At 47.3% G+C, this 24,773-nt stretch overlaps 1 protein-coding gene across 1 annotated transcript in view; it reads right to left on the bottom strand.

The window, feature by feature from the left end:
* Positions 1-459: 459 nt before the first annotated feature.
* RAD23A (RAD23 nucleotide excision repair protein A) overlaps positions 460-24,773 on the bottom strand; it is a 143,692-nt gene continuing 119,378 nt past the window's right edge. Inside the window, exon 9 of the mRNA XM_086962236.1 lies at positions 460-1,517. Coding sequence (XP_086818362.1) covers positions 1,404-1,517 — 114 coding nt within the window. The 3' untranslated portion in view covers positions 460-1,403. The remainder of the gene's footprint in view (positions 1,518-24,773) is intronic.

Below are 24,773 nucleotides of genomic sequence, written 5' to 3'. Positions count from 1 at the left end.
GAGGGAAAACACTGTATTATAACAGAAAATGTAGGGGCAATGACATTTCTGAATGGCCCTACACTCTTGCTAAGCTCAGAGTTCTTGAAATGGCAGCATACTGTTTTTACTGATGTATTGTAAATGTAGGAACACAGTTGCCTGCTTTCTTAAAAAAACAAAACCTAAAAATGAAGTAAATATTCTCAATTTTAGCACTATCAGGAAGAACGGAGAACATTTGTTTGCCACCACAAGAGGAAATCTTGAATATTTCACTTAAGAGTATAACCATGACAAAGTATTTTTCTTTTGTGGCAAGAAAAATAGCAAGAAAGCAAGTTTTCACACATCCTTCACTCAAGAGAAATAGCCAACTCAAAAATGCAGTATTACTTCAACAACACTGACAACCTGCTTTCAATGACACTTCACACATTCTCTCCCCTCCTTCCCCCAAAAAAGAAAACAATTCCATTATTTTCTTTAACTAGGTAAACGGTTCTTCAAAAGCTGCACATGGTGTGAAATAACACACTTTAAAAGTAATCAATCAAAATTCAGTACTCCCCACACCCATCAATAGAATTTGAAGTGCAAATCCTCCTGTGATGGACTCTGGAAAATGCACGGCTCATCAGCCAATTAAACACTGCGCATGGTGACGTCGTCCTCCAGCTCAGTCTCTCTTTCTGAAAAGGTTAAAAGTACAGGCAAGTGTCCTTTTTTGTGTTCAACACATTTTTCCCAAGTGAAGCATGTCATCTCTGATTCCTGTGGTGACATACCTTTACACGTGTGGGCTGCATTCATTGCTGCCTAAAAGGAGCCCACAATGTAGCAGTAAAATCCATCTATAGGTTAGCCAGGGACTGTTGCATCTAACCAAAAACCATGCAAACAAAAAAGAAAGGCTGTTTCCTTTGGTGCAAGTTTGCTTCGGGTTTTTACGGAGGTAATAACGTCCTGTAAAATACAACCCTGCTATACAAGTGGGTATCACGAGGGCCTTGCTAGAAGCGGGACACGGGTAATTTGGTGGTGGACGGAGGAGCCTGAGACCAAGTTACTGTGCCGCAGACTGCAAATGCTGACTGGCTACTGCAGCGGTGATTTCATCTTCCCTGCAGCAAGGTGCAACTAATATCTGCACATTATAATGCCTCTCACTTTCCCTCAGCCCGCTTCCTTACGCAGATCAAGTTATGTAAAGTGCGACCCCAGTCCCTTGATATTTGTGTCATGAAAATCTGTCAATACGGTGACCAAGCACAGTTCCGGTGATAAGTGGAAAACTGGACGTCCTGGGCAGGCTGTGGCATACTCCTCTTCCTCATGGCAAAGGTCTCATTGTTTCCTTGTTGGTAATATTTTCTGCGCATCTTAAATAAACATGAATATATATTATATAAAAAATCCTTTTGTTATTCATCATCAAAGTTCTGACTGAGGAGAAAATTGGCAGCCAAGTTCTCATTCTTCTCACATGCGAAATATGCCTGGATGACCAAGCCCTCTGGGAAGCCCAACGCCTTCAGCTGAGGGGAAGAGAACAAAACAGAGCAGTGTTAGCTGGTGCACTACGCCGACCCCGCTGACCGCCACCGGACCACAATCACACAATCCCTAGAGCTTAGTGCTGAAACTATGACCGATACCTTACACTCTAAATCATAAACCAACAGACAAAGTTTTCTTTGACGCAGCAATGTTACTGACAACCTACAAGGTACAGAGATGTCAGAGGAGAATCTTGCCATAGTGTAGGTGCAGCACAACTATTCAAATCATCAGAGCAAATCTTTCAACCAAATAATCTCTTTACAAAACAATTCTAATATTGCTGAGCCCCACTGAAGCATTTTCATCAAATATGTACTGGGCAAAGCAATATCTGGGAACGTCCCAAATCCAATTTCACTAAAGAACAAGTTACTTACCTTCGGTAACGCTTTTTCTGGTAGATGCAGTATCTGCCTGTGGATTCCCCACCTTGTGAATATCCCCTTGCGTCAGCAACATTCGAAAAAACTTTTTGTAGCTTCACGCCGACTTGGACGTCAGAGACACGGCATCACGCGCGACTCCGCTGACGTCACAGACACCTACAATAGGCCCACGCCGGCGTGATGACATCAGTTCCGCCCTTTTTTCCGTGCCTTCGAGGCACACAGACGGACCAATGACAGTAGATATATACACAGTACACAATAGTCAAGGAAACACACATAGTGTGAAGCAAATGCAAAAAACATTTGAAACAACACATTTTCTTGACCATGAAGTAAAAACATTACAGTAATTCTGTTATGGAAGAGTGGACGACGGGGAGGCGGGTGGGTCAGTGAGGAATCCACAGGCAGATACTGTATCTACCAGAAAAAGCGTTACCGAAGGTAAGTAACTTGTTCTTCTGATAGATACATCTGCCAGTGGATTCCTCACCTTGTGAATAGAGTCCCACAGCAGTCCCCTCTCCCGGAGGAGGGTGTCCACTCTTCTAAACCAGGAAGTCCTGGAGAACAGAGCGCGCAAAGTGACCCTCCCTCCTCACTTTGGTATCTAAGCAGTAATGCTTCGCGAAAGTGTGGAGGGAGGTCCAAGTCGCAGCTCTGCAAATATCCTCTACAGGCACACCTCTAGTCAATGCTGTGGCCCTTGTAGAATGAGCCCGTCTACCCTCTGATGGTTCCTTACCGGCCAAAGAGTAGCAGATCTTAATGCAGAGGACAATCCATCTTGACAATGTTCTTTTATGGACCGCTCTTCCTTTTTTACAACCAGCAAAACCAATAAAGAGCTGGTCATCCATACAACAGTCTTTCGTACTGTCCATGTAAAAGCTTACAGCCCTCTTAGGGTCTAGACAATGCAGTCTCTCCTCCTCCTTGGAAGGGGGAGGGGGAGGATAAACGGTAGGAAGGGTAATGGATTGTCCAAGGTGGAAAGGAGTCACCACCTTTGGGAGAAAAGCAGCCCTGGTCCTAAGAACCAAACGATCAGCATGAATGGACAGAAATGGGGGCTTGGAACTAAGAGCTTGAAGCTCACTTACCCTCCTTGCTGAGGTTATTGCAACGAGGAAGACTGTCTTTAGAGTCAAGAGCCTCAAAGGACATTTGTGAAGGGGCTCAAAGGGAGCACCCATTAAAAATGTCAAGACAAGATTTAAGTCCCACTGAGGCACAATAAAAGGAGCAGGAGGGAACTTATTTGTGAGGCCCTTCAAAAACCTTAAAACTACAGGAGACTTAAAAAGAGATGGCTGGTCTGGCAAACAGAGAAATGCCGACAGCGCTGAAAGCTAGCCCTTAACTGTGGCAACAGCAAGCCCTTGCTGCGCTAGAGAGAGAGCAAACTGGAGAACATCAGATAAATGGGCTTTCAAAGGGTCAATTGTTTTCTCTCCACACCATGCGACAAATTTTGACCATCTGTAAGAATAAATAGACTTAGTGGAGTCACGCCTGGCTGATAAGATGACATCCACCACATCAGGCGGGAGAGAAAAGGAATTCAGGTTGCCCCGTTCAATCTCCAGGCATGAAGGTGTAATGTCTGGAGTTGGGGGTGTAGAACCTGCCCCTCCATCTGAGAGAGAAGGTCTGCCCTGAGAGGGCGACTGAGTGGCGGGTGAGAGAAGAGGTGGTGAAGATCTGTATACCACACCCTTCTAGGCCAATCTGGGGCGACCAATATAACTTGGGCCCGGTCTTGGGGAATCTTCCTCAGAACCCGAGGAATCAAGGGTATGGGAGGAAAAGCGTAAAGGAGTGGACTTCCCCAACTCAACTGAAACGCGTCCCCCAAGGCTCCTTGCATCGGATACTGGAGACTGCAGAATGACGGGCAGTGAGCATTCTCGTGAGTGGCAAACAGGTCCACCCGAGGAGGTCCCCACATCTGAAAGATGTCGCGAACTACCTCTGGATGGAGCCTCCACTCGTGGTCGGCCGAGAACTGCCGACTGAGATTGTCTGCACGAACGTTCAGAACCCTGGCCAGATGATTTGCCATCAGACAAATCTGATGGTCCTGAACCCAGGACCAGAGCCGCAGTGCCTCCCTGCTGAGACACTGCGACCCCCCACTCCTCCCTGTTTGTTGATGTACCACATAGCGGTCGTGTTGTCCGTCAGGACTTGAACCGACCGACCGCGAAGGGAAGGAAGGAAGGCCTTGAGCGCCAAACGTATCGCCCACAATTCAAGAAGGTTGATGTGAAGCAAACTTTCCTCTGAAGACCAAAGACCCTTGACCTCCAGATCCCCCAGATGTGCACCCCACCCTAGAGTGGATGCATCCGTTATAACTGTGGCCACAGGAAGAGGCAGATGAAAACGCTTCCCTTGAGACAGGTTGCCTTCCACGCCCCACCAAGACACACCCGCTGCAGCTTCTCTGGAGATACTCACCGACTCCCTGAGATCCCCGTTGTGTTGATACCACTGCCTGCGGAGACACCACTGGAGCGCCTTCATGTGCCAGCGTGCATGGTTGACCAACAGAATGCATGAAGCCATCAGACCGAGTAGGCGAAGGACCTTCAGGACTGGAACAACCACTCCACTGTAAAATAAATGAATCATTTCCTATATGTCGCGAATCCTTTGAGGAGGAGGGAATGCACGACACACAGTTGTGTCCAGTACCACACCTATGAACAGGTTGCGCTGGGAGGGCACCAGGTGAGACTTGGGTACATTTATTGAAAAACCCAACCTGAACAACAACTGGGTTGTCTCTTGCAGGTGTTGGAGCACTTTCTCTGATGACTCTGCTTCGATCAGACAGTCATCCAAATAAGGGAATACCGGGATCCCCGACCTTCTGAGATGTGCTGCCAACACCACCATCACCTTGGTGAAGACTCGAGGCGCAGTAGTAATCCCAAAAGGAAGGACCGCAAACTGGTAGTGTTGCGACCCCACCGTAAAACAGAGATACTTCCTGTGCGACTTCAGGATTGGTATGTGAAAATACGCAACATGCAAGTCAAGCGACACCATCCAGTCTTCTTCCAGCAGCGCTTGAAGAACCTGTGCAAGGGTGAGCATCTTGAATTTCTCCTGTTTCAGATAGAGATTCAAGATCCTGAGATCCAAGTTTGGACGAAGTCTGCCATCCTTCTTGGGGATCAGGAAATACCGTGAGTAGCATCCCTGACCCCTTTCCTGCTCTGGGACCACCTCTATCGCACCCTTTCTTAACAGAGTCTGTACTTCCCCCTGTAGAAGTAACAGATGTTCCTCTGTGCAAAAACCTTGGCAAGGAGGGTAATTGGGAGGGAATTCCCAAAAGGGAAGGGCATACCCATTTTCAACGAGATTGAGAACCCAAAGATCTGATGTAACCGATTCCCAATCCCGTAGAAAGTAGGTAAGCTGACCCCCCACCGGACCCACATGATCCTGAATGGTGGATCTAGGGCTGCTATTCTGAGGCTGGGGGGTTGGAGGAGAGGGAGGAGGAAGAGGCTTGACGTCCTCGAGGACGAGCCCTTTGCTTTCCCCTGTATGACCTATACAAGGTATTTTGCTGCTGCTGCTGTTGTTGCTGCTGCTGCTGACCTTGTCTATAGGTCCGAAATGAAGAGCGTCCAAATCCTCTGAACTTCCTGGTCGTTGAACCTCTTACTTGAAGTCCCAGAGATTTAGCAGTTGCTCTGCTGTCTTTAAACCTCTCTAAGGCTGTATCTGCTTTCTTGCCAAAGAGTCAAACTCCATCAAATGGCAGATCCAACAGTGCTGCCTGCACATCTGCTGAAAAATCCGAGGATTTTAGCCAAGCTGATCTTGTGGCTACCGCAGTGCCCATGATTCGTGCCACAGAATCAGGAGTATCTAGACCGCTTTGGATAAGTTGTCGTGCTGCTGCTTGAGTATCAGACAACACCTCCTCAAAGTCAACCCTGCTGTCATCCGGAATCTTAGGAATTAACGTGCGCATTGAGTCCATAAGCGCGTGCACATACCTCCCCATGAGACAAGTGGCATTTGTTGACTTTAACGCCATACTTGCGGAGGAGAATGTCTTCTTGGCCACTTGATCTTGCTTCTTGGCCTCCTTGTCACCAGGCACTTGGGGAAAAGCACCAACTAACTTCTTAGAGCACGCAGCCTGAATTACCAGGCTTTCAGGAGAAGGGTGAGATGTTAAAAAGGCAGGATCTTCCGGTGCCACCCTACATCTCCTCGCCACACTTTTTGAAAGAGCAGGTGCAGAAAGAGGCTTTTTCCACACCTCCATTATGGGTTCAGTTAAAGCCTCATTAAATGGGAGCAACAGCTTCACTGCTGAGCTTGGTGAATGGAGTACTTCCGTAAGCATATCTGACTTAAATTCAACAGTTGGTAATGCCAAATCTAAGACTTGCTGCCTTCCTCATTACCACGTGATATGGCTGGACATCCTTCGAAGGCGCATCCAGACCTGATGGTAATTCCCACTCTGGGGAAAAATCTAGGCCACTAGCATCAGCCAGCTCTTCGAAGCAATCCTCATCCAGCTCACCTTCCTCCAAGTCTGGATGAGACTCGATGTACCTTCGTTCCTCCAAGAGGCGTTGTGCTTCCCTCCTGGACCTCTCCTTTACACGCCTCGCAGCCGGATCCACCATCGACTCAGACAGAGCCGACGTCGGTACCGAATCCGCTGGCCCAGTTGGAAGCTCCAGAGGTCTGCTTGGAGCGGGCGACGCCGGTATCTGAGTCGTCGACTTCGGGCGTGCTGGTGTCGACCTCGGCGGAGCCGGGTACTGCTACGGCGGCGTCGTGGCTGGCATAAACGGCATGAACGGAGCCGGGGCATAAGAGTGTGTAACACCCAAATTGAATGCCAGTGGACCCATGGGACCCGAAGGTGCACCAGAGGGGTACCATGCCCTTGAGAATACGCCATACATAGCGTTCAGGAACGCTGATGGGTCTTGGACTGGTGCAGAAAAAGGTGGATGAACACCCTCAGGCCGTTCGAGGTGGGTTCGAATCCGGCTCCTCTACAGACGCCAACTCTACTTCCTCCACAGGGACTTCCTCCTCCTCCTCCTCCTCCTCTTGAGCCGGAGACGGCGTCGGAGTTGGATTAGATGCCAGAGCCGGAGAATGAACTTGTGACTCCAAAGGCGAGGCCTCACCTTCCTGATCCGAAGTCTCCTGCGGCAGGATCACCTTCGATGGAACCTTTTTGGGCGACCTCTACTTCGAGCCAGACTTCTCACCCGAATGACGTCGAGACTCATACCTCCTTCTCTTGTGCTTCTTATGCGACCTCAAAGCATGTTCCGACGAGGACTTCGAAGCCGATGCCTCTTGAGATCTTGATCTTGACTTCGACCTCGACTTCGTCCTCCTCGAGTGGGATCTTGAAGTCTTCCTACTCTTGTCGTCCTTCAGTTTTGCTACAAGAAGTTTGGTTTCCCTCTCTCGCAGGGCCTTTGGGTTCATTTTTCGGCACGATGAACATCCATCCACGTCGTGGTCGGAGCTTAAACACCAAATACATTCTTGGTGCGGATCCGTTATGGACATCATCTTCCCGCACTCCCTGCAGGGTTTGAATCCGGTCTTCTTTGTCGACATTTTAGGGAGCCAAAGAAGCAAGAGAACAAGAAAATAAGGAGAAATAGTAACAGATTTACCAAAAGCTACTGAGTATCCCGAAACCGTTAGCGTCGACGACGCGGAAAAAAGGGAACTGATGTCATCACGCCGGCGTGGGCCTATTGTAGGTGTCGGTGACGTCAGTGGAGTCGCGCGCAATACCGTGTCTCTATGACGTCCAAGTCCACGTCAGCGCGAAGCTACAAAAAGAATTTCCGAATGTTGCTGACGCAAGGGGATATTCACAAGGTGAGGAATCCACTGGCAGATGCATCTATCAGAAATCCCCTTTATCAGTGGTTTTAACCCTTTGACTTCCGTGGACCCTCAATGATTCACTGCTGTAGCAGAGGGGCCATGGCCAAAGCAATTTCTAGGTTTGGAAAAGCAAAACAAATTACAAAACATTTTAATGGGAAAGCTGGAAGCTTTCAATGCTTGGTTTTATTTCTAAAACTGCAAGACAATTGGCAGAATGTAGCACATGGGTACTCGCAAACATTTTCCAAAGGGTCAAAATGTTTGGTCTGTGGTGTGACCAGGGCCACACTGATACCAGCAACGTGGTCAACAGGGGAGGTGTAAGGTGGGCACAGAAGAAGCGGCTCATGTACATCTAGTGGTTGAATTGCAACTGGGATCAATCCCTGCTTCCCCACTTGGCCATATTGTGTAATTACAGCCAATTGTTTTATTTCAATTTGCTTCTTTTTCACATATAAGAAGACCTCAATATACATGTCTTCAGACCCTAGTCTTGCATTTGATTTTATAAACTCTTATTGTTGTCTATATAAAATAGCAACCCAGGCCAGCCAGAGGGTGAACCTAACAACTGACTTGCCTCTTAGTTCACTTTTGACATTGTCATCAGGGTGAGGGAGGGACGAATGTTTCTAAATTCAAGTTTGAAAAACGTCAACAACAAAACAAATTCTCAATGAACTGATTTAAATCTGATGTAGTAAAGTGAAATGCTTTTGCCTGTTAATGAAATAGTACCTTCAAAGTAAAAATAATCTATCATATTTTTACACATTTGTTGCAAAATGGCTTTCAAAATGAAAGTGTTCTTAAAGTTAAGTGATACAGGACACCTTCTGTGTGTCTTTGTTTTATTTCAGTTTGCCAGTAGATAAAGGTTTGCCCTTCATTTAATATGGTTATGAACGTTAGTGCCTTACTAAGTAAACAGCAGCCTAGTGCTACCGTTCAACTGGGGCCGTAGGCAAAGGTTAAGAGCTGCATTCAGCCCGTGCCGTACTGTCACATACCTTTGTCATTAGGTCAAAGCCTACCAGGCAACACAGCTGTCTGGTTTGCTATCATCATCTTGGGACCATTTGGAAATCTGCCCTGGGAATGCATTCAGCCCATTTCTTACCACTGGCTTTGTGGTTTTTAAGTCACGTTTTCTGGCTATTTGCTTGCTCTATTTGTTTTAGGCTGTCCAGTTGGATCTAATGCCATCCGGTGGTCAAATCCTGTTTTCTGTATTCTTCAACCAGTACGGATTTCTGTAAACGAGCCTTTAAATCTTGTTCTTATATTATCACATTTGCTGTGCATTCAAAGTCAGAGGTCTAATAATATACCATGTGCCAGGGAGCTTGGTATTTACTTTTCTTTCTCTGACTTCAAAGTGAGAGGATTTATGTAACAATCATGCTATCTCTAAAGGAGTGTTTGAGGAAGGCTGTATGTTACTTATTTTTATAGTACACAACTAAGTTTAAATGCCTGTTAATGAATTGTCCCAATACTTCAGAATTAGAAAGGCCCAAATTAAGCATATTTTGGTACTTCTTAAGTTTGGTGGAAACAATTTTTTTTAAACTAACGAAAAACATCAATACACTACGTGATGACATTTCCACACATTTTCGTTTGAGAGCTGTATACTTTTATCAGTAAAACAGTGTCTGTATAAATGTAATGTTGATTTCAATTGAAGGTGTGTCTGTAATGACAGTCAGATACCACACCATTCATATTCAACTCTACGCCACACTGGGAAACAGCAATTTCAACACGGGAATTAGCACGCAGTGCCTTTACCAGGCAACTTTTGCCTGGTAAATGCCTTTACCATGTATGTATAGGTGGGGGGAGGGGGGAGGGTGAAGAGAGAAAAATAGAGAGAGAAAGAACGCACACTTAAGGCTTAAATGTTGTAAGGATAGTTTTATGGTGGGTAAGGGAATTAGGTAGGGTATTTTTCTTAGGATTTGTGGTTGGGTATTGGGTGGTAAAGGTGTTTTTAGGGAAGAGGTATCAGGTGGCATGGGTATTTTTAGGTAAGTATGGTAAGGGAAATATATATAAAAAAAAAGGTGTTTAGAAATATATATCACCAGTGACCAAGGCTTGTCAGATGCCAAAACGTGTTGGGTTTGATTTTCTGCAGGTGGGCAATGGATTAAACTTGCTTTAAATTTACGAAGATTGCATCAGATTTATTATCGCACCGGAGTGCGTCTCCAAAAGCTGCTGTAGTTTTATGTTGAGGGCTCCTCACCCCAACACACACACTGCTATTGCAAGGGTCCCAGCCATGAGGATTGGAGAATAACACACATATATATATATATTATATATATATATACGCACACACACACATATATATATATACATACATACATACATGTATATATACGGCATATGCTACTTACCAGTATACATCTGTTCTTGGCATATAGGGCTGCTGACATTCATATCTGTGCATAGATCGCCGCCTAGTGTTGGGTCCGGATGATTGCACCTTGTTGTCCTGGAAGAGTCTTCGGAAGTATCACGAGATAGGTGGCTCCTCCCTTGGACTACAGTGCGCTTGGGCATCCTCTCCATCTTCAGATTGTTTTTCGCCATTGTGGCAGAGATGGAGTGTAGTACAGTAAAAAATGTTCATGCAAAAGAGAGAATGCTACAGCTGTAACAGGTACTGGGAAGGAGGGTGGGCGATATTAATGTCAGCAGCCCTACATGCCAAGAACAGATGCATACTGGTAAGTAGCATATTCCGTTCGAGGCATGTGGGCTGCTGAATTCTTATCTGTGCATAGACTGTATAGCAGTATCTCCTCTAGCGGTGGTCACCTGTGCCAGCTGCAGCAGTTTGAAAAAGAGTTTTAAGAAAGCCTGCCCTACAGCAGCTTGCTGTTTGGAATGTACGTCTACACAATAATGTTTTGTGAAAGTGTGTATGGTAGACCATGTGGCTGCTCTACAGATCTCCTCAAGGGGAATATTCCCTAGGAAAGCCATGGATGCCCCCATTTTGCGCATGGAGTGTGCTCTTGGGGGGACTGTTAAAGTGTGTTTAGCTTTTTGATAGCATATTTGAATGCATTTAACTAGCCATCTGGCTATTCCTGACTTTGATACGGGATTTCCTTTATGTTGTGGTGCGAAAGCAACAAACTGTTTTGTTTTTCTGAATGCCTTTGTCCTGTCAACATAATATAGCAGAGCTCTTGACATCTAGGGTGTGTAGGGCTCTTTCAGCTACTGACTGGATTTTGGAAGAAGACTGGCAGTTCTATAGATTGGTTGATGTGGAAATTGGATATGACTTTTGGCATAAACGTAGGGTTTGTTCTAAGTACTACCCTGTTTGCGTGTATTTGCATACAGGGTTCTTGAATAGTTAGAAGAGTTAGCGAACTACAAGCACTAAGTGAGGTAATAGCAATAAGGAAAGCCACCTTCCATGTGAGAAATTGTAGTTCACATGAATGTAGGGGTTCAAAAGGAGGCCCCATAAGTCTGTTGAGTACAACGTCTAGATTCCAGACTGGTGAAGGTGGGTTTTTTGGAGGAATTACTCTTTTGAAGCCCTCCATGAATGCTTTTATTGCTGGTACTCTAAACCGTGAAAGGTGTTGTCTGTTTTGGAGGTGTGCTGCTATAGCAGCTAAGTGTAGTCTTATAGAAGAATAAGCTAGGTTGCACCTTTGAAGGTGCAATAGGTAGCATATGATGTTTTGTATAGAAGCATCTAATGGATTGATTCGGTTATTGTTGCAGTAAATAACAAATCTTTTCCATTTAGCTTCATAACATGCCCTAGTAGTTGGCCTTCTTGCCTCCTTAATGATCATGCAGTCTGGAGGCAAGTTAAGGTATCCGAACTAGGACTTCAGGAGCCAGATCGCTAGGTTCAACTGATTGGGATCTGGGTGTTTGATTTGTCCATGGCTCTGAGTCCGAAGACTGGGTGTGAGTTTTAGTCTTTGATGAGGCACTACCGAGAGTTCTAGGAACGTTGTGTACCATGGCTGCCTTGCCCATGTTGGAGCAACTAGGATCATTGTGACTGACTGTTGCCGGAGTTTGCGAGCCACTAGTGGAATTAGTGGAGCTGCGGGAAAAGCGTACGCAAATCTGCCTGACCAGTTCATCCAGATCGCATTGCCCTGTGACAACAGATGTGGGAACCATGCGGCAAAGTACTGGCATTTTGAGTTTTCTTTTGTGGCAAGCAGGTCTATTTCTGGGTGCCCCCATTTTTGAAAGAATGGTTGGAGGACTTGAGGGTGAATCTCCCATTCGTGTAGTTGCTGGCTGTGTCTGCTGAGTAGATACGCTATCTAATTGTCCTTCCCTGGGAGGTGTTCTGCCAGGAGAAAGATGTTTTTGGGGATTGCCCACTTCCATATGCTTTGCGCTAAGTGAGACAGTTGTAGAGAGTGCGTTCTTCCCTGTTTCTGTATGTAGTACATGGCTGTCATGTCTGTCCGGATCAACACAGTCTTGTTGTAAAGGTGTTTCTGGAATGCTTTTAGAGCTAGAAATATTGCTAGCAACTCAAAATGGTTGATATGCAATTTTTTCTGCTGGGTTGTCCAAAGCCCTTCACTGTGTATTGGAGTACGTGGGCTCCCCAACCTAACAGTGATGCGTCCCCTGTTACCACTATTTGTGGAACCTGCTCTTGGAACAGTCCTTTGGAAAGGTTTTGTGGGTTCCACCACTGCAGAGTTGTATGCACAACTGTTTACCAACACTAGGTCTTTTAATAGTCCTTGAGCTTGGTTCCACTGTTTTGCTAGGCATTCCTGCAGTAGACGCATGTGAAGTCGGGCATGAGGTACAATGAAAATGCAGGAGGCCATCATGCCTATGAGCTGAATGAACACTCGAGCTGACAGGGAGTGTTGTGGTTGGAATTTGCGAATGAGTATTTGCATTCTGGCTATTCTCGCTGTGTTTGGATATGCCTTTGCCAGCGAGGTGTTTATAGTAGCTCCCAGATATTGCGTTATGTGGGATGGTTGTAGGTTGGATTTTGGGTAGTTTATGGAAAAGCCTAAGCTGTGTAGCAGCTGAAGTGTTTGAGACATATGGCTCTTGCACTGTTTGTACGATTTTGCTTGTATCAACCAATCGCCAAGGTATGGATAAACGTGAATGTGTTGTCTCAGATGGGCAGCTACTGTCGCTAGACATTTTGTAAACACTCTTGGAGCTGTGGTCACCCCCAAAGGGGAGAACTTTGAATTGATAGTGCTGGTTTTGGATTGTGAACCTGAGATACTTCCTGTGAGAAGGATGTACAGGTATGTGGAAGTATGCATCTTTGAGGTCTAAGGTTGCTAGGAAGTCTCCTTGCCTTCGCAACGGGAGGACGTGCTGTAGAGTGATAATGTGGAAGTGCTCCGAAAGTATATACTGGTTTAGGGGTTTGAGGTCCAGTATTGGTCTGAGGGACCCTTCCTTCTTGGGAATGAGGAAGTATAGTGAGTATACTCCTGTTCCTTGGTGGTGGAAAGGGACTGGTTCTATGGCCCCCTTTTCCAGCATACCTTTTACGTCTTGTTGTAACACCGCAATGTGTTCCGTGGACATTGGACTGTGTCTGGGTGGTATGTTGGGTGGAGTAGAAGTCAGTTCTAGACAGTAGCCATACTGGATAATTTGACTTACCCACCTGTCTGTGGTAATGTTGTTCCAGACTGGTAGGAACTGTTGTATTCCGCCTCCGACTGGTGTTATGTGGTCTGGAAGTAGTGTATTGAAGTCACTGTTTTGTGGCAGTGGAGGATCTGTTATTGCCTCCATGTCCTCTCCCCTTATTGCTATTTCCTCTGTATCCACCTCGATTGGGACTTTTATTGAAGGTGGACTGGGTATTGGCTTTATATGCTGAGGCACCTTGTGACGTGTTGCCTCGTGCAGCTCCTCTGTATGAGGAGCGCCGAAAGGAGCTTTTATGCTGTTGGAACTGCAGCGCACCCATTGATTTTGCAGTCTCAGTGTCTTTTTTCATTTTATCCAGAATATTATCTACTGCTGATCCAAAGAGGAAGTCTGGATTGACCAGATGGTTTAGAATGGTAGATTGCACCTCGCTTTAAAAGCCCGAGATGCGTAGCCATGCGTGTTGTCTTAGCAAGACTCTAGTGTTAACGGATCTTCGGTATCTGCTGCGTCTAATGCACATTTAATGAAAGCATTTGTGATGAGCTTCCCCTCCTGAATAAGAGCATAAGCTTGTTCTTTGAATGGCTCAGGTAGATGTTGCAGTATGCTCTCTAGTCTATCGTAGTGTGCCCTATCGTAGCGAGCTAGTAGAGCTTGTGTGTTAGCTATTCTCCATGAATTGGCTGCCTGTGCAGCCACTCTTTCCTGTGGCTTCAAGGATTTTTGATTCTTTATCGGGAGGTGGTGCTTCTCTAGTTGTTTGGGAGTTAGCCCTTTTACGTGCATTAGCTACAACTAGTGAATGAAGTGGTAGTGGACCTCTAATGTATGTGGGGTCTGTAGGGGCAAGCCTATATTTTTTCTCAACCCTAGGGTTGATAACACGTGCTCTAGCTGTATCCTTAACGATATCAGTGGCGTGTTTTAGTACACCCTTTAACATAGGGAGTGTTTTAACTGTTCTCTCAGAAGTGGCAAATGTGTCAAAAAGGAAATCCTCCTCTATTGTGTCACTATGCATGTCAACATTGTGGTATAGTGCAGCCCTGTCCACTAGTAGGTTAAATGCGACTATCATCTGTGGGTGATGGTTTAACTGGGTAGGAGGTGGCGTCAGGAATGGGATGTGTATCATGTGGGTCTTGTTGGTTGTCCCATGTGTTATACTGTGTATCTTGGTCCTGTGGATAGTTATAATCCTGCTCAGGATCTTCTTCATAATCTACATTATACTCTACTGTGTTGGAATAAGGGGCATAAGGCGTGGTAGGCATAGTAGGAGACAGGGGTTTGAAAGGCCTAAGTGGAGAAGTGGCAGTCTTTCTTTTTCTTTAGACGAATTGGTGAAGAAGGTTCAGTGTCCACTGGTCTCTTTTTGCGGTAAACTGTTACCTTGCCAGTCTCAGGGTCTATGTACAATTTTGATTGTTCCTCTTCTATACGATCAGGGTGAAAGAGTTTTTCCCCTGTTCTTGGTTTTGGAGTTGAATCCTTGGGTTTTGTCTTTTTTGGTTCGACGTTTGTTTTTGGATCGACAGGTTTTGTCGGTTTGATAGGCTTAGGTGTCTTTTCAGCCTTCTTCGGGTCGAGGCTTGGTTTCGGATCGACCGGACTTGTGGGTCGGACCGTTTTTTTAGGAGTTCGACCTTCTTTGGTTGTTTGTCCTTTGTCAAATCGATTGGTTTTGCTTTCGGTTCGTCAACTTTCAGTTTGACCGGTTTTTTCGGTGCGACGTTCGAGTCGACACCCCTTTTCGGGTCGACGACCTTTGGTTGTAAAGGCTTACGCGGTACGTTGAGTCTCGGCGGCCTTCGTGTCTGCGACTTTCGGTACGATGACCTTCGGTCCGACAGCCTTCGGATCGGCAACCTTTGGTTTTTTGAGAACGTGACTTGGGCCTGGAGTGTCAAAAGGCTTTTTCTTGATATTCTTAGCCGAGCTTGAATGCGGGGCTATTGAATCAGTGTCTTGATCTTGGCTAAGGCCTGTTGGCGATGCCTCGACCGGAGCCTTTGTTCTCGATAGAGTGGGTTTCAGTAGCAGCGTACTCATGGTTCGGCCGTGCAGAATCTGTTACTCTTCCGAATCGTCCTCGATGGCCACGAACTCTAGATCTGAGTCTTGTAAGTTGACGAGCTCTTGGTCGTCGTCGAAAATGTTTTCCGGGTCTGGTGCTGGTTTCTGCATCGCTTGCCTAGCGGCCCATCTATTTCGGTTCCACTTTTTGGAAGGGAATTGGGCACAAGCCAGGCAATCTTCTTCTTTATGGTCCGGTGACACGCACTTGTTGCATACTGGATGTCTGTCAGTATGCAGGTACTTGGAATGGCATTGTGGGCAGAATTTAAACGGACTCCGTACCATCGACGATAGGCCCACGTGGCATCGAAAGGCCCTGTTGCGTGTTTATCTAGGTTCCTGATCGATACTGTGACCTTATGCCCCTATTCAGCTATAAATCCATTTATTCCCTATATTGGCATAACCGTTCAAGTGCGATTTTCTGAAAAGTCATCTCTGGCCTCACACGAACAGAGCCACATTCCAGCATAGTTCTCTCAGCCACTTCCTTTGCGACCAATTAGTGCAATGACAGAGCAGTAGTCACTATCTGATATTCCTAGATAACACTCCGAGTTCTTCAACAAGATAAAAACTCAGCAAACCTGGAAATCCCCGCTTGCTATGTTTTGATTAGTAATGAACTCTAATGAGCAACTGATAACTATCACTTCCTAGTGACATCTTTAATTGACGTCTCATGTCCAGCAAACTTGCGTCAAACCCGGCACCTGTCAGGTATAAATATTACCAACGTTGCCTTAAGCAATGCGAGCTACTGTTGCTGATGCCAGCTGCCTGCAAGACCCCGTGTTGGTAAATCTAGCACTCTGTCGCTGCAGCCTGCTGTCCCTGTGGTGGTGAAGCTGCTGATACCATTATCGCTGCTAAAGCGCGAACTATGGTGCAGTACGCTTAAGGAGCTGAACAGCCGTCCTCTGCGAAGACATCCAGCAGATTCCAGCTGCCCGCGGACGCTGTCCCCCCTCCTTCCTCGACGCGCTGAAGAGAAGCCGCTGCCTTTCTCCTGCAGAGAAATCCAGCCCCGGCGTTTCCGGTCTACCCTCGCGGGTGACTGGGATATCGAGAGAGACCCCTGAAGGAGATACCAATCCTCCATCATTCTATTCAGAGGTATGGTGTGGACTAAACCCTTAGACGAGAATTCTTGAAACAAACCTTGGCAAAACCAACTTAACTTAAAGCTACTTACTTTCTCCCCTTCCACGTGTTAGGCTTAGGTCAGGCACACTGGGGTAGGCTTAGTTAGAAGCACCAGTTGAGTATGTTAGCCTAATGTATATATGACTGTATATATGTTTTATTACTTTTAAACCATTGTATGGCTAAGAAACCATATCAATGCTTTTACAGTTCTATTTCGCAATCCTTATCTTACTGTACGTACTTTTTATAATAACAATTATTGCAATTGTGGCAATACATTTGTCTTGTACGAGAAGAAAGACTTTTCAATAAATGTTAACCCTTTATTGACAAACGCCCGTCTCTCTATTCTCTACATCTCGTGAAAGTAAACTGCACTAGACTGACTGAGTGAAATACATGTCTATTGTTTCACACGACCCTAGAGATTGACTCTTGATCTGAGGAGCAAAGTTGTCATGTTGCACGGTTGTTGGAAAGCTGAATCCCTTCTTGTCTGTGCCAAGGAAGCTGATCACTTCCTATGCAGAGAAGAAAGTTTCCAGTGACCTCTGAGCTAGTTGGTAACACACCCAATTAAGTTTAGCATAGTCAGTGGAGGCCTGGAATATCCGCAGTTCCACGTCGATACTACTGTTTATGTTATTCCAATGCGCAGGGCCTAGTGGGAAACTAGGAACTACACTACAGCCCAGCAGGCCGCGTCGACGACCGGAGAGAAGGAGGAAGTTTATCCGAGGTAATGGGCACTGAGCGGAAACAATACCGTCGATTCCGAAGGCCTTTTGGCCTTTAAAAAAGTTTTGTTTACATTCCGAACTTTGAGTGTAGGAAAAACATCCGAACTCAATGGCGGAAGATGGAGAGGATGCTCATGCGCACTGTAGTCCAAGGGAGGAACCACCTATCTCGTGATACTTCAAAGACTCTTCCAGGACAACAAGGTGCAATCAGCCGGACCCAACACTAGGCGGCGATCTATGCACAGATATGAATTCAGCAGCCCACATGCCTCGAACACATATTAACACATATATACACACACAAAAATAAAAACACGTACGTTATTTATACTTGTATGCGTGGTAGAAGGCAAATGCGTGGTAAAAGGCATATGAGTGATACAAGGCATGAGTTGTAAACAAATGCATGTAAAGGCATTAGTTATGTCATACAACCCTCCACACAACATCACTCCACACTGTATGCTTATTTTACTGTGCACCACAACGCCTCTACACCACTCTACCCCACACTACTCTAACACCATGCTAAGCTTTGCGACTCAACGCCACTGGCAACACTGCACTCTTCGCCAGTGCACTTTACTCTGTACAACTCCACTCTTTGCCAATCCACTCTAAGCCACTGTACTTTACCGTGCACCACTCCACTCTAAAACAATCTACTCTATGCACCTCGACTCTGCACCACTGTACTCTACGCCACTATACTCTGCAACACTCTATGCTATTATACTCAAACACTTTACGTCACTGCACTCTACACCATTGTACTCCAAGCCACTTTATTCTTCTCCGCACCCCTGTATCCTACATCACTGGTCTCTACACCACTCTACGCTGATGCACTCTACTATACATCACTGCACTCTACGACAGTCTACTCTGCAACACTACACTCTATGCTAATGCACTCTTCCCTGCACCACTTCACTCTATACCCGCTAAAACATTGAACTCTCCACTACTGAACTCTATACCACTGCGATCTGCACCACTACACCAATGCAATCTACTCTGAAACAATCTACTCTATGCCACTTAATACCTTTCCACTCTATGCCACTTCACGCCACACTGCACTCTACTGCACTTCATTCCATGCTATAGTACTCTACACCACTTTAGTCAAAACCAATACACTACGCCACTCTACACCATACCACTGCAGGCTACCATACTCTATTCTGCAGGACTGCACTCTCTGCCACTCTACTGCTCCACAGTGCACTCCACCCCACTATACTATGCACCAATGCACTCTACACCACTTCAGTCTATTCTGCACCACTACAGCAAATCTACACTGCAACAATGCACTCTACGCCAATGTACTCTACCTTGCATCACTTCACGCCACCCCATTTTGAAACAATCTACTGCACTGCACTCTACTCTGCACTACTTTACGCTACTAATACAGGTCACTGAACTCTACCCTACACCACTTCATTCTACTCTGAAACAATGCCCTCTACACCGCTGCACTCTACTCCACTCTGAGCCTCTCCACTCTTCGCCACTGAGCATTATGCCACTCTACTCTAAACCATTGCACTCTACACCAACTACTCTGCATCACTGTACTCTATGCCACTCTACACCACTCTTCGCCACTCTGAGCTACACCACTACTTTACTCAAAACCCATGCACTTTACCCAACTGCATTCTATGTCATCTACTCTGTACCTTTGCACTCTGTGCCACTATACTTTACACCACCCTACACCATTGCGCTGTCAACACTCTACGCTACTCTTTTCCAATCTGCACCACTGTACTCTATGCCACTGTTCTCTGTGCTTCTGAACTCTGCGACACTAAGCAAGGCTGCACTCTGCCTCAGCACACTAGTCTGTATTACTCAAATCTATGCCACTCTACGCCAATACACTATACACCATTCTAATCTATTCTGTACCACTATACTCTACAGCACTCTGCCCTGCACCACTCCACTTCACTCTACTCTACTCAAACCACCTACTGTATGTCACTGCACTCCACACCACATTTCTCTAAGCCACCGCACCCTACACAAATTTACTCAAAACCAATGCACTTTACGCAATGCACCACTGCATTTTACGTCACTTCTCTAGGTCCTGCTACTCCACTTTACGACTACGCTACACTCAACAATACTCCACTCTACAACACTACTCCATTATACAACACTATATAACTCAGTCAATGCCACTTAACTCCACCCTACTACACTCAAAACTACAACACTCAAGTCCACACTATGCCTTTCCACACTCCTACACTACTCCACTCTACTAAAAGAGACACCATCTACGCAACTCCTTTCTACTCTATACCACTCAACACTCCATGCCACGATACTCAAAGATACTCCAGTTTACTCCACACCACTCAACGTCTCAAACTTTCAGCCACGCTGAACAGTAACCACACTGGTGTACAACATGGCTAAAATATATTGGCAAAGTTCTTGCAGAGGCAGGAGCTATTGGATTTGCCAATGCTTGTTTTCACTTTTTAGGTTAATGCAGTTTTTTTGCAGATGTTATACAGCGCAAACTCGACCGGAAGGTACTGGAGCGCTTTATATGAGCACCAGTTACGTTACACAAGGACGCATTCAATTTTAGGTCTCACCTATGCAGCGTGCATGCGCTGCATAGGAGGACCTTTGGCCGTCGCTCTGCTCTTTTTGGAAGCACATACTCGTGCTTGTGGCGGCATCCACCTGGCGGGATTCAGCAGGGGTGCGCCACAAGCAAGAGTATGTGCTTCCAAAAAGAGCAGACTAGAAGCGCATGCACGCACCACTGCCCACACACATGCATGCTCCGTTCCTGCCTCTCTTGCCCTCATTCCATTCCGTGCATTTAGAACAACAACAACGCCAACTCCACCGCCCTGATCGACAATCTCGCCAACCTCAGACTCAAAACAACTCGTGACTACCCCCACCCAAGCTGCCGGACACACGTTGGACCCCATCTTCTCCGCAAGCCCCCACGTCTCCTTCAAACACACCACCAAACCCCACTGGACCGACCACAGATGCGTCCACTTCACCTTCAAGAAACCCACCACACACCACCGCACCCAACAATTGCCACGCCGCTGCTGGGGCAAGGTCACCAAGGACCAACTGACAACCACCCTCGCCCTGAGACCATTCACCTACCTCATCGACCCGACACCGCCGCGACCAACCTCAAACAGTGGATCAACGACTGCGCCAACGCCCTCGCCCCTCTCAAGATCTCCACAACCAACCACACCAACAAGAAAGCCGCCTGGTTCACCGAAGACATCCGGAAATCCAAGCGCACCTGCCGGGAGTTGGAGAAGTAATGACTCCACGACCAAACACCAGACAGCCACACAGCCCACAAGAACGCCACCCGCAGACACCACCAACTCATCAGGACCACCAAGAGGACCGCCTTCAAGGACCGCCTAGAGAACAACGCACACAACACCAAAGAGCTCTTCAGCATCGTGAAAGAACTCTCCAACCCCAGCTCCAACACCAATGACATTCCACCATCACAGGACCTGTGCGACTCCCTGGCCACCTTTCACCGCAAGATCACCGACATCCACAACAGCTTCAAATCCGACACCCCCGCACCCACCACCGAGACTACCACCCTCGCGACCTCCACCCGCACCAGCCCCCTGACCACCTGGTCCACCGTCAGCGACTAAGACACCATCAAATCCATGAACTCCATCCACTCCGAATCCCCATCCGACCCCTGCCCTCACCACGTTTTCAACAAAGCCAGCACAACCATCGCGCCCCACCTTCGGAAAGCAATCAACATCTCCTTCGAGACAGCAACCTTCCCGGAAAGCTGGAAGTACGCCGAGATAAACGCCCTACTGAAGAAACCAATGGCGGACCCCAAGAACTTCCGGCCCATCTCCCTGCTCCCGTTCCCGGCAAAAGTGACAGAGAAGATGGTCAACAAACAGCTAACCTGCTACCTCGAAGACATCATCCTGGCCCCTTCCCAATCCGGTTTTCGCAGCAACCACAGCACCGAGACCACCCTCATCGCCGCCACCGACGACATCAGGCTCCTGATGGACAAAGGAGAAACAGCTGCCCTCATCCTTCCAGACCTATCAGCAGCCTTCGACACGGTCTGCCACCGTACCCTAGCAGCACGCCTCCACGACGGCGGAATCCAAGAGAAGGCCCTGGCCTGGACCACATCCTTCCTCTCCGGCAGAACCAAGAGCGTCCGCCTCCCACCCTTCCGTTAAAAAAACCACAGATCTGCGGCGTCCTCAGGGATCCTCCCTCAGCCGGACGCTGTTCAATATCTACATGGCAGCACTCACCCACGTCGCACGACAAGACAGCCTCAACATTTATCTCCTACGCCGACACTCAGCTGATCATCTCCCTCACCGAAGACCCCCACACCGCCAAAGCCAATCTCCACAGAGGAATGAAGGTCGTCGCCGACTGCGTGAAGGACAGCAGACTGAAGCTGAATTCCAACAAGACGGAGATCCTCAACCTCGGACCCACCCCATCAGCCTGGGACGACCCCTGGTGGCCCACATCGCTAGGCACTGCCCCGGAACCCACCGACCACGCACGCAACCTGGGGGTCATCCTCGACTCCGCCCTCTCCATGACCAATCAAGTCAACGCCGTCTCCGCGTCCTGCTTCAACACCCTCTGAATGCTCCACAGGATCTTCAAATGGATCCCCCCGGACACGAGAAAAACCATCACCCAGGTCCTCGTCACCAGCAGACTCGACTACGGGAACGCCCTCTACACAGGAACCACCACCAAGCTCCTGAGACGACTACAACGAATCCAGAACGCCTCGGCACAACTGATCCTTGATGTCCCCAGACGCAGCCACATCACACCTCATCTGAGAGGCCTACACTGGCTCCCCGTCAACAAGAGGATCACCTTCAAACTCCTCATCCACGCACATAAAGTGCTACACAACACCGGACCTACATACCTTAACGACCGACCCAGCTTCCACACCCGCAGCCTCCCCTTTGCAAGCATCGCCCTCGCCTCAGTTCCTCGTATCCGGAAAGCCACCGCCGGCGGCAGATCCTTCTCCTACCTCGCCGCCAAGACCTGGAACGCTCTCCCTACCAGCCTACGACAGACCCAGCACCTGCTGGCCTTCAGAAGACTTCTCAAGACCTGGCTCTTCGATCAGTAGCAGCCCCCCCTCTCCCCCCTGCCCCCGCACCTTGAGACCCTCACGGGTATGTAGCGCGCTTTAGAAATGCAGTCATTGATTGATTCTTTTTTTTCGTAGCCCAGGTGGGCCTAGACGTCCCACCTTTTAGTGTACTTCCTGTGACGTTGGCACGCTTCCTGCAGAAGCTCCCACCTTTGGGCGCCATCTTCGGATTCTTTTTTCTTGTTTTTGTGTTCTGTTTGTGAATCCTTTGGAAAGGTTTTCTAGTTCTTCCTCAAATTAAATGATTTTTTCGCTTTGTCTTTTAACCCCTTCATGCTGCCGCGATTCTGCGCCGGTGCGGCAGAATCGCGAGTGAGTGGGTTTATGACAGCCCCCAGCCGTCATCAGCACACGAGCACCATAGTACATGACAGCTGGGGCAGTCATCAGCATGGAAGGGGTTAAGGTGTCTGTTTGTATATTGACCTTTATTTCTACCTTCGTCTCCTGCCTCATCTTTCTGGTAGAGGTGGGTGGGTCCGATATTGATCTTCAAGCTGCAAAACTACACAGACAGGTAAGAAACTATTCATTTTGCAGCGTGAATCTTTCTGGATTCACTATGCTGTGCATAGACTTTGTAGCGGTTTGTTATGTTTGTGGCGGCTGTGAGGAAAATTAGCGTTGGTTGTTGAATATATGTTGAAGCACATCTGTCCTACTTGTGCTTCCTTGTTCATTTGTATATCCACACAGTAGTGCTTACTGAACGTGTGCACTGAAGCCCATGCAGCTGCCAGGCATATGACTTGAATGGGTGTGTTAGCCAGGAAGGCTATTGTTGCTCCCTTTTTCCTCAGAGTGGGCTTGTGCCCACTCTGCTAGTTCTTGGCCTGCCTGTTTATGGCAGAATTGTATAGTTTGTGCGATCCATCGTGCGATGGTTCCCTTAGTTACTGGTCTACCCAGGAAACTGCTTGCGAAGGACACAGAGAACTGCGTTGTTTTCCTGTGCTCTTTAGCTCTTTCCATGTAATGCATTACTGCTCTAGCAATCAGAGTGTGCAGTGCCCTCTCTGCGCTTGTGGATGGTTTCTGAAAGAAGCTTGGTATTTGTATTGTCTGGTTCATGTGAAACCTAGATACCACCTTTGGCATAAAGTGTGAGTCCGTTCTCATTACCACTCTATCATTGTGTATTTGAATGTAGGGTTCTTGCAGTGTCAGCGCTTGCAGTTCGCTTACCCTGCGTAGCGAGGCGATTGCCACTAGAAAAGGCTGTCTTCATTGTGAGTGTTTGTAATGATGCCTTATGAATGGGTTCGAAAGGTGCCTTCATAAGCTCCGTTAGGACTAAATTAAGGTTCCATGCCGGTGGTAGCATCCTTTTGGGTGGTGCTATCCTTTTAGCCCCTTCCAGGAATCTTTTCACTACTTGTGATGTAAAGAAGCTCTTTCCTGTCTCTCCTCTTGTGTAGGCTACTATCGCAGCTAGGTGTACTCTTAGCGAGGATAAACTTAGTTTTGCTTTCAGCAGGTGTGTCAGATATTTTAGCACAGTTGATTCCCTTGTCATTTTCTCGTCCAGCTTTTTCTTGTGGCACCATTGTGTGAACCTCTTCCATTTTGCTACATAGCACCTTTGTGTGGTAGGTCGCCTTGCCTTTCGTAGCACCCGCAGAGTGCTCTCCGGTAGCCTTAGGTGTGTGAATTCTATGTCTTCAGGAGCCATGCAGGTAGGCTGAGGCTCTCTGGCTCTGGGTGTAGTACTTCTCCGTTTTGCATGGAGAGTAAGTCTTTTCTTTTCGCGAACTTGTGGGTTGTTCCCTGCGCCATTTCCATTGTTTGCGAGTACCAGGTCTGCCTTGCCCACTGTGGTGCCAACAGGATCAGTGTCATGTTGCTGGTTCTGCACTTGCTGAGTACCTTGTGTATCAGTGGTATCGTGGGGTGGGGGGGAAGCGTAGGCAAATGTTTTTGAACAGCTTATCCATAGGGCATTCCGCTGGGATCGTTCCTCTGGTTGCCTCGATGTGAAGTATCGGCATTTTGTATTCTGGTATGTTGCAAATAGGTCTATTGTTGGTGTTCCCCCACCTCCTGAATAGCCTTTGTGTTTCCTGTGCATTGAGCTCCCACTCG

This window comes from Lissotriton vulgaris, chromosome 1_1 (genome assembly GCF_964263255.1).
Source record: "Lissotriton vulgaris chromosome 1_1, aLisVul1.2, whole genome shotgun sequence".
In the NCBI taxonomy this organism is placed as follows: domain Eukaryota; kingdom Metazoa; phylum Chordata; class Amphibia; order Caudata; family Salamandridae; genus Lissotriton; species Lissotriton vulgaris.
Note: the sequence above shows the minus strand (reverse complement) of the source record. Positions and strands in the feature narration are given on the sequence as shown.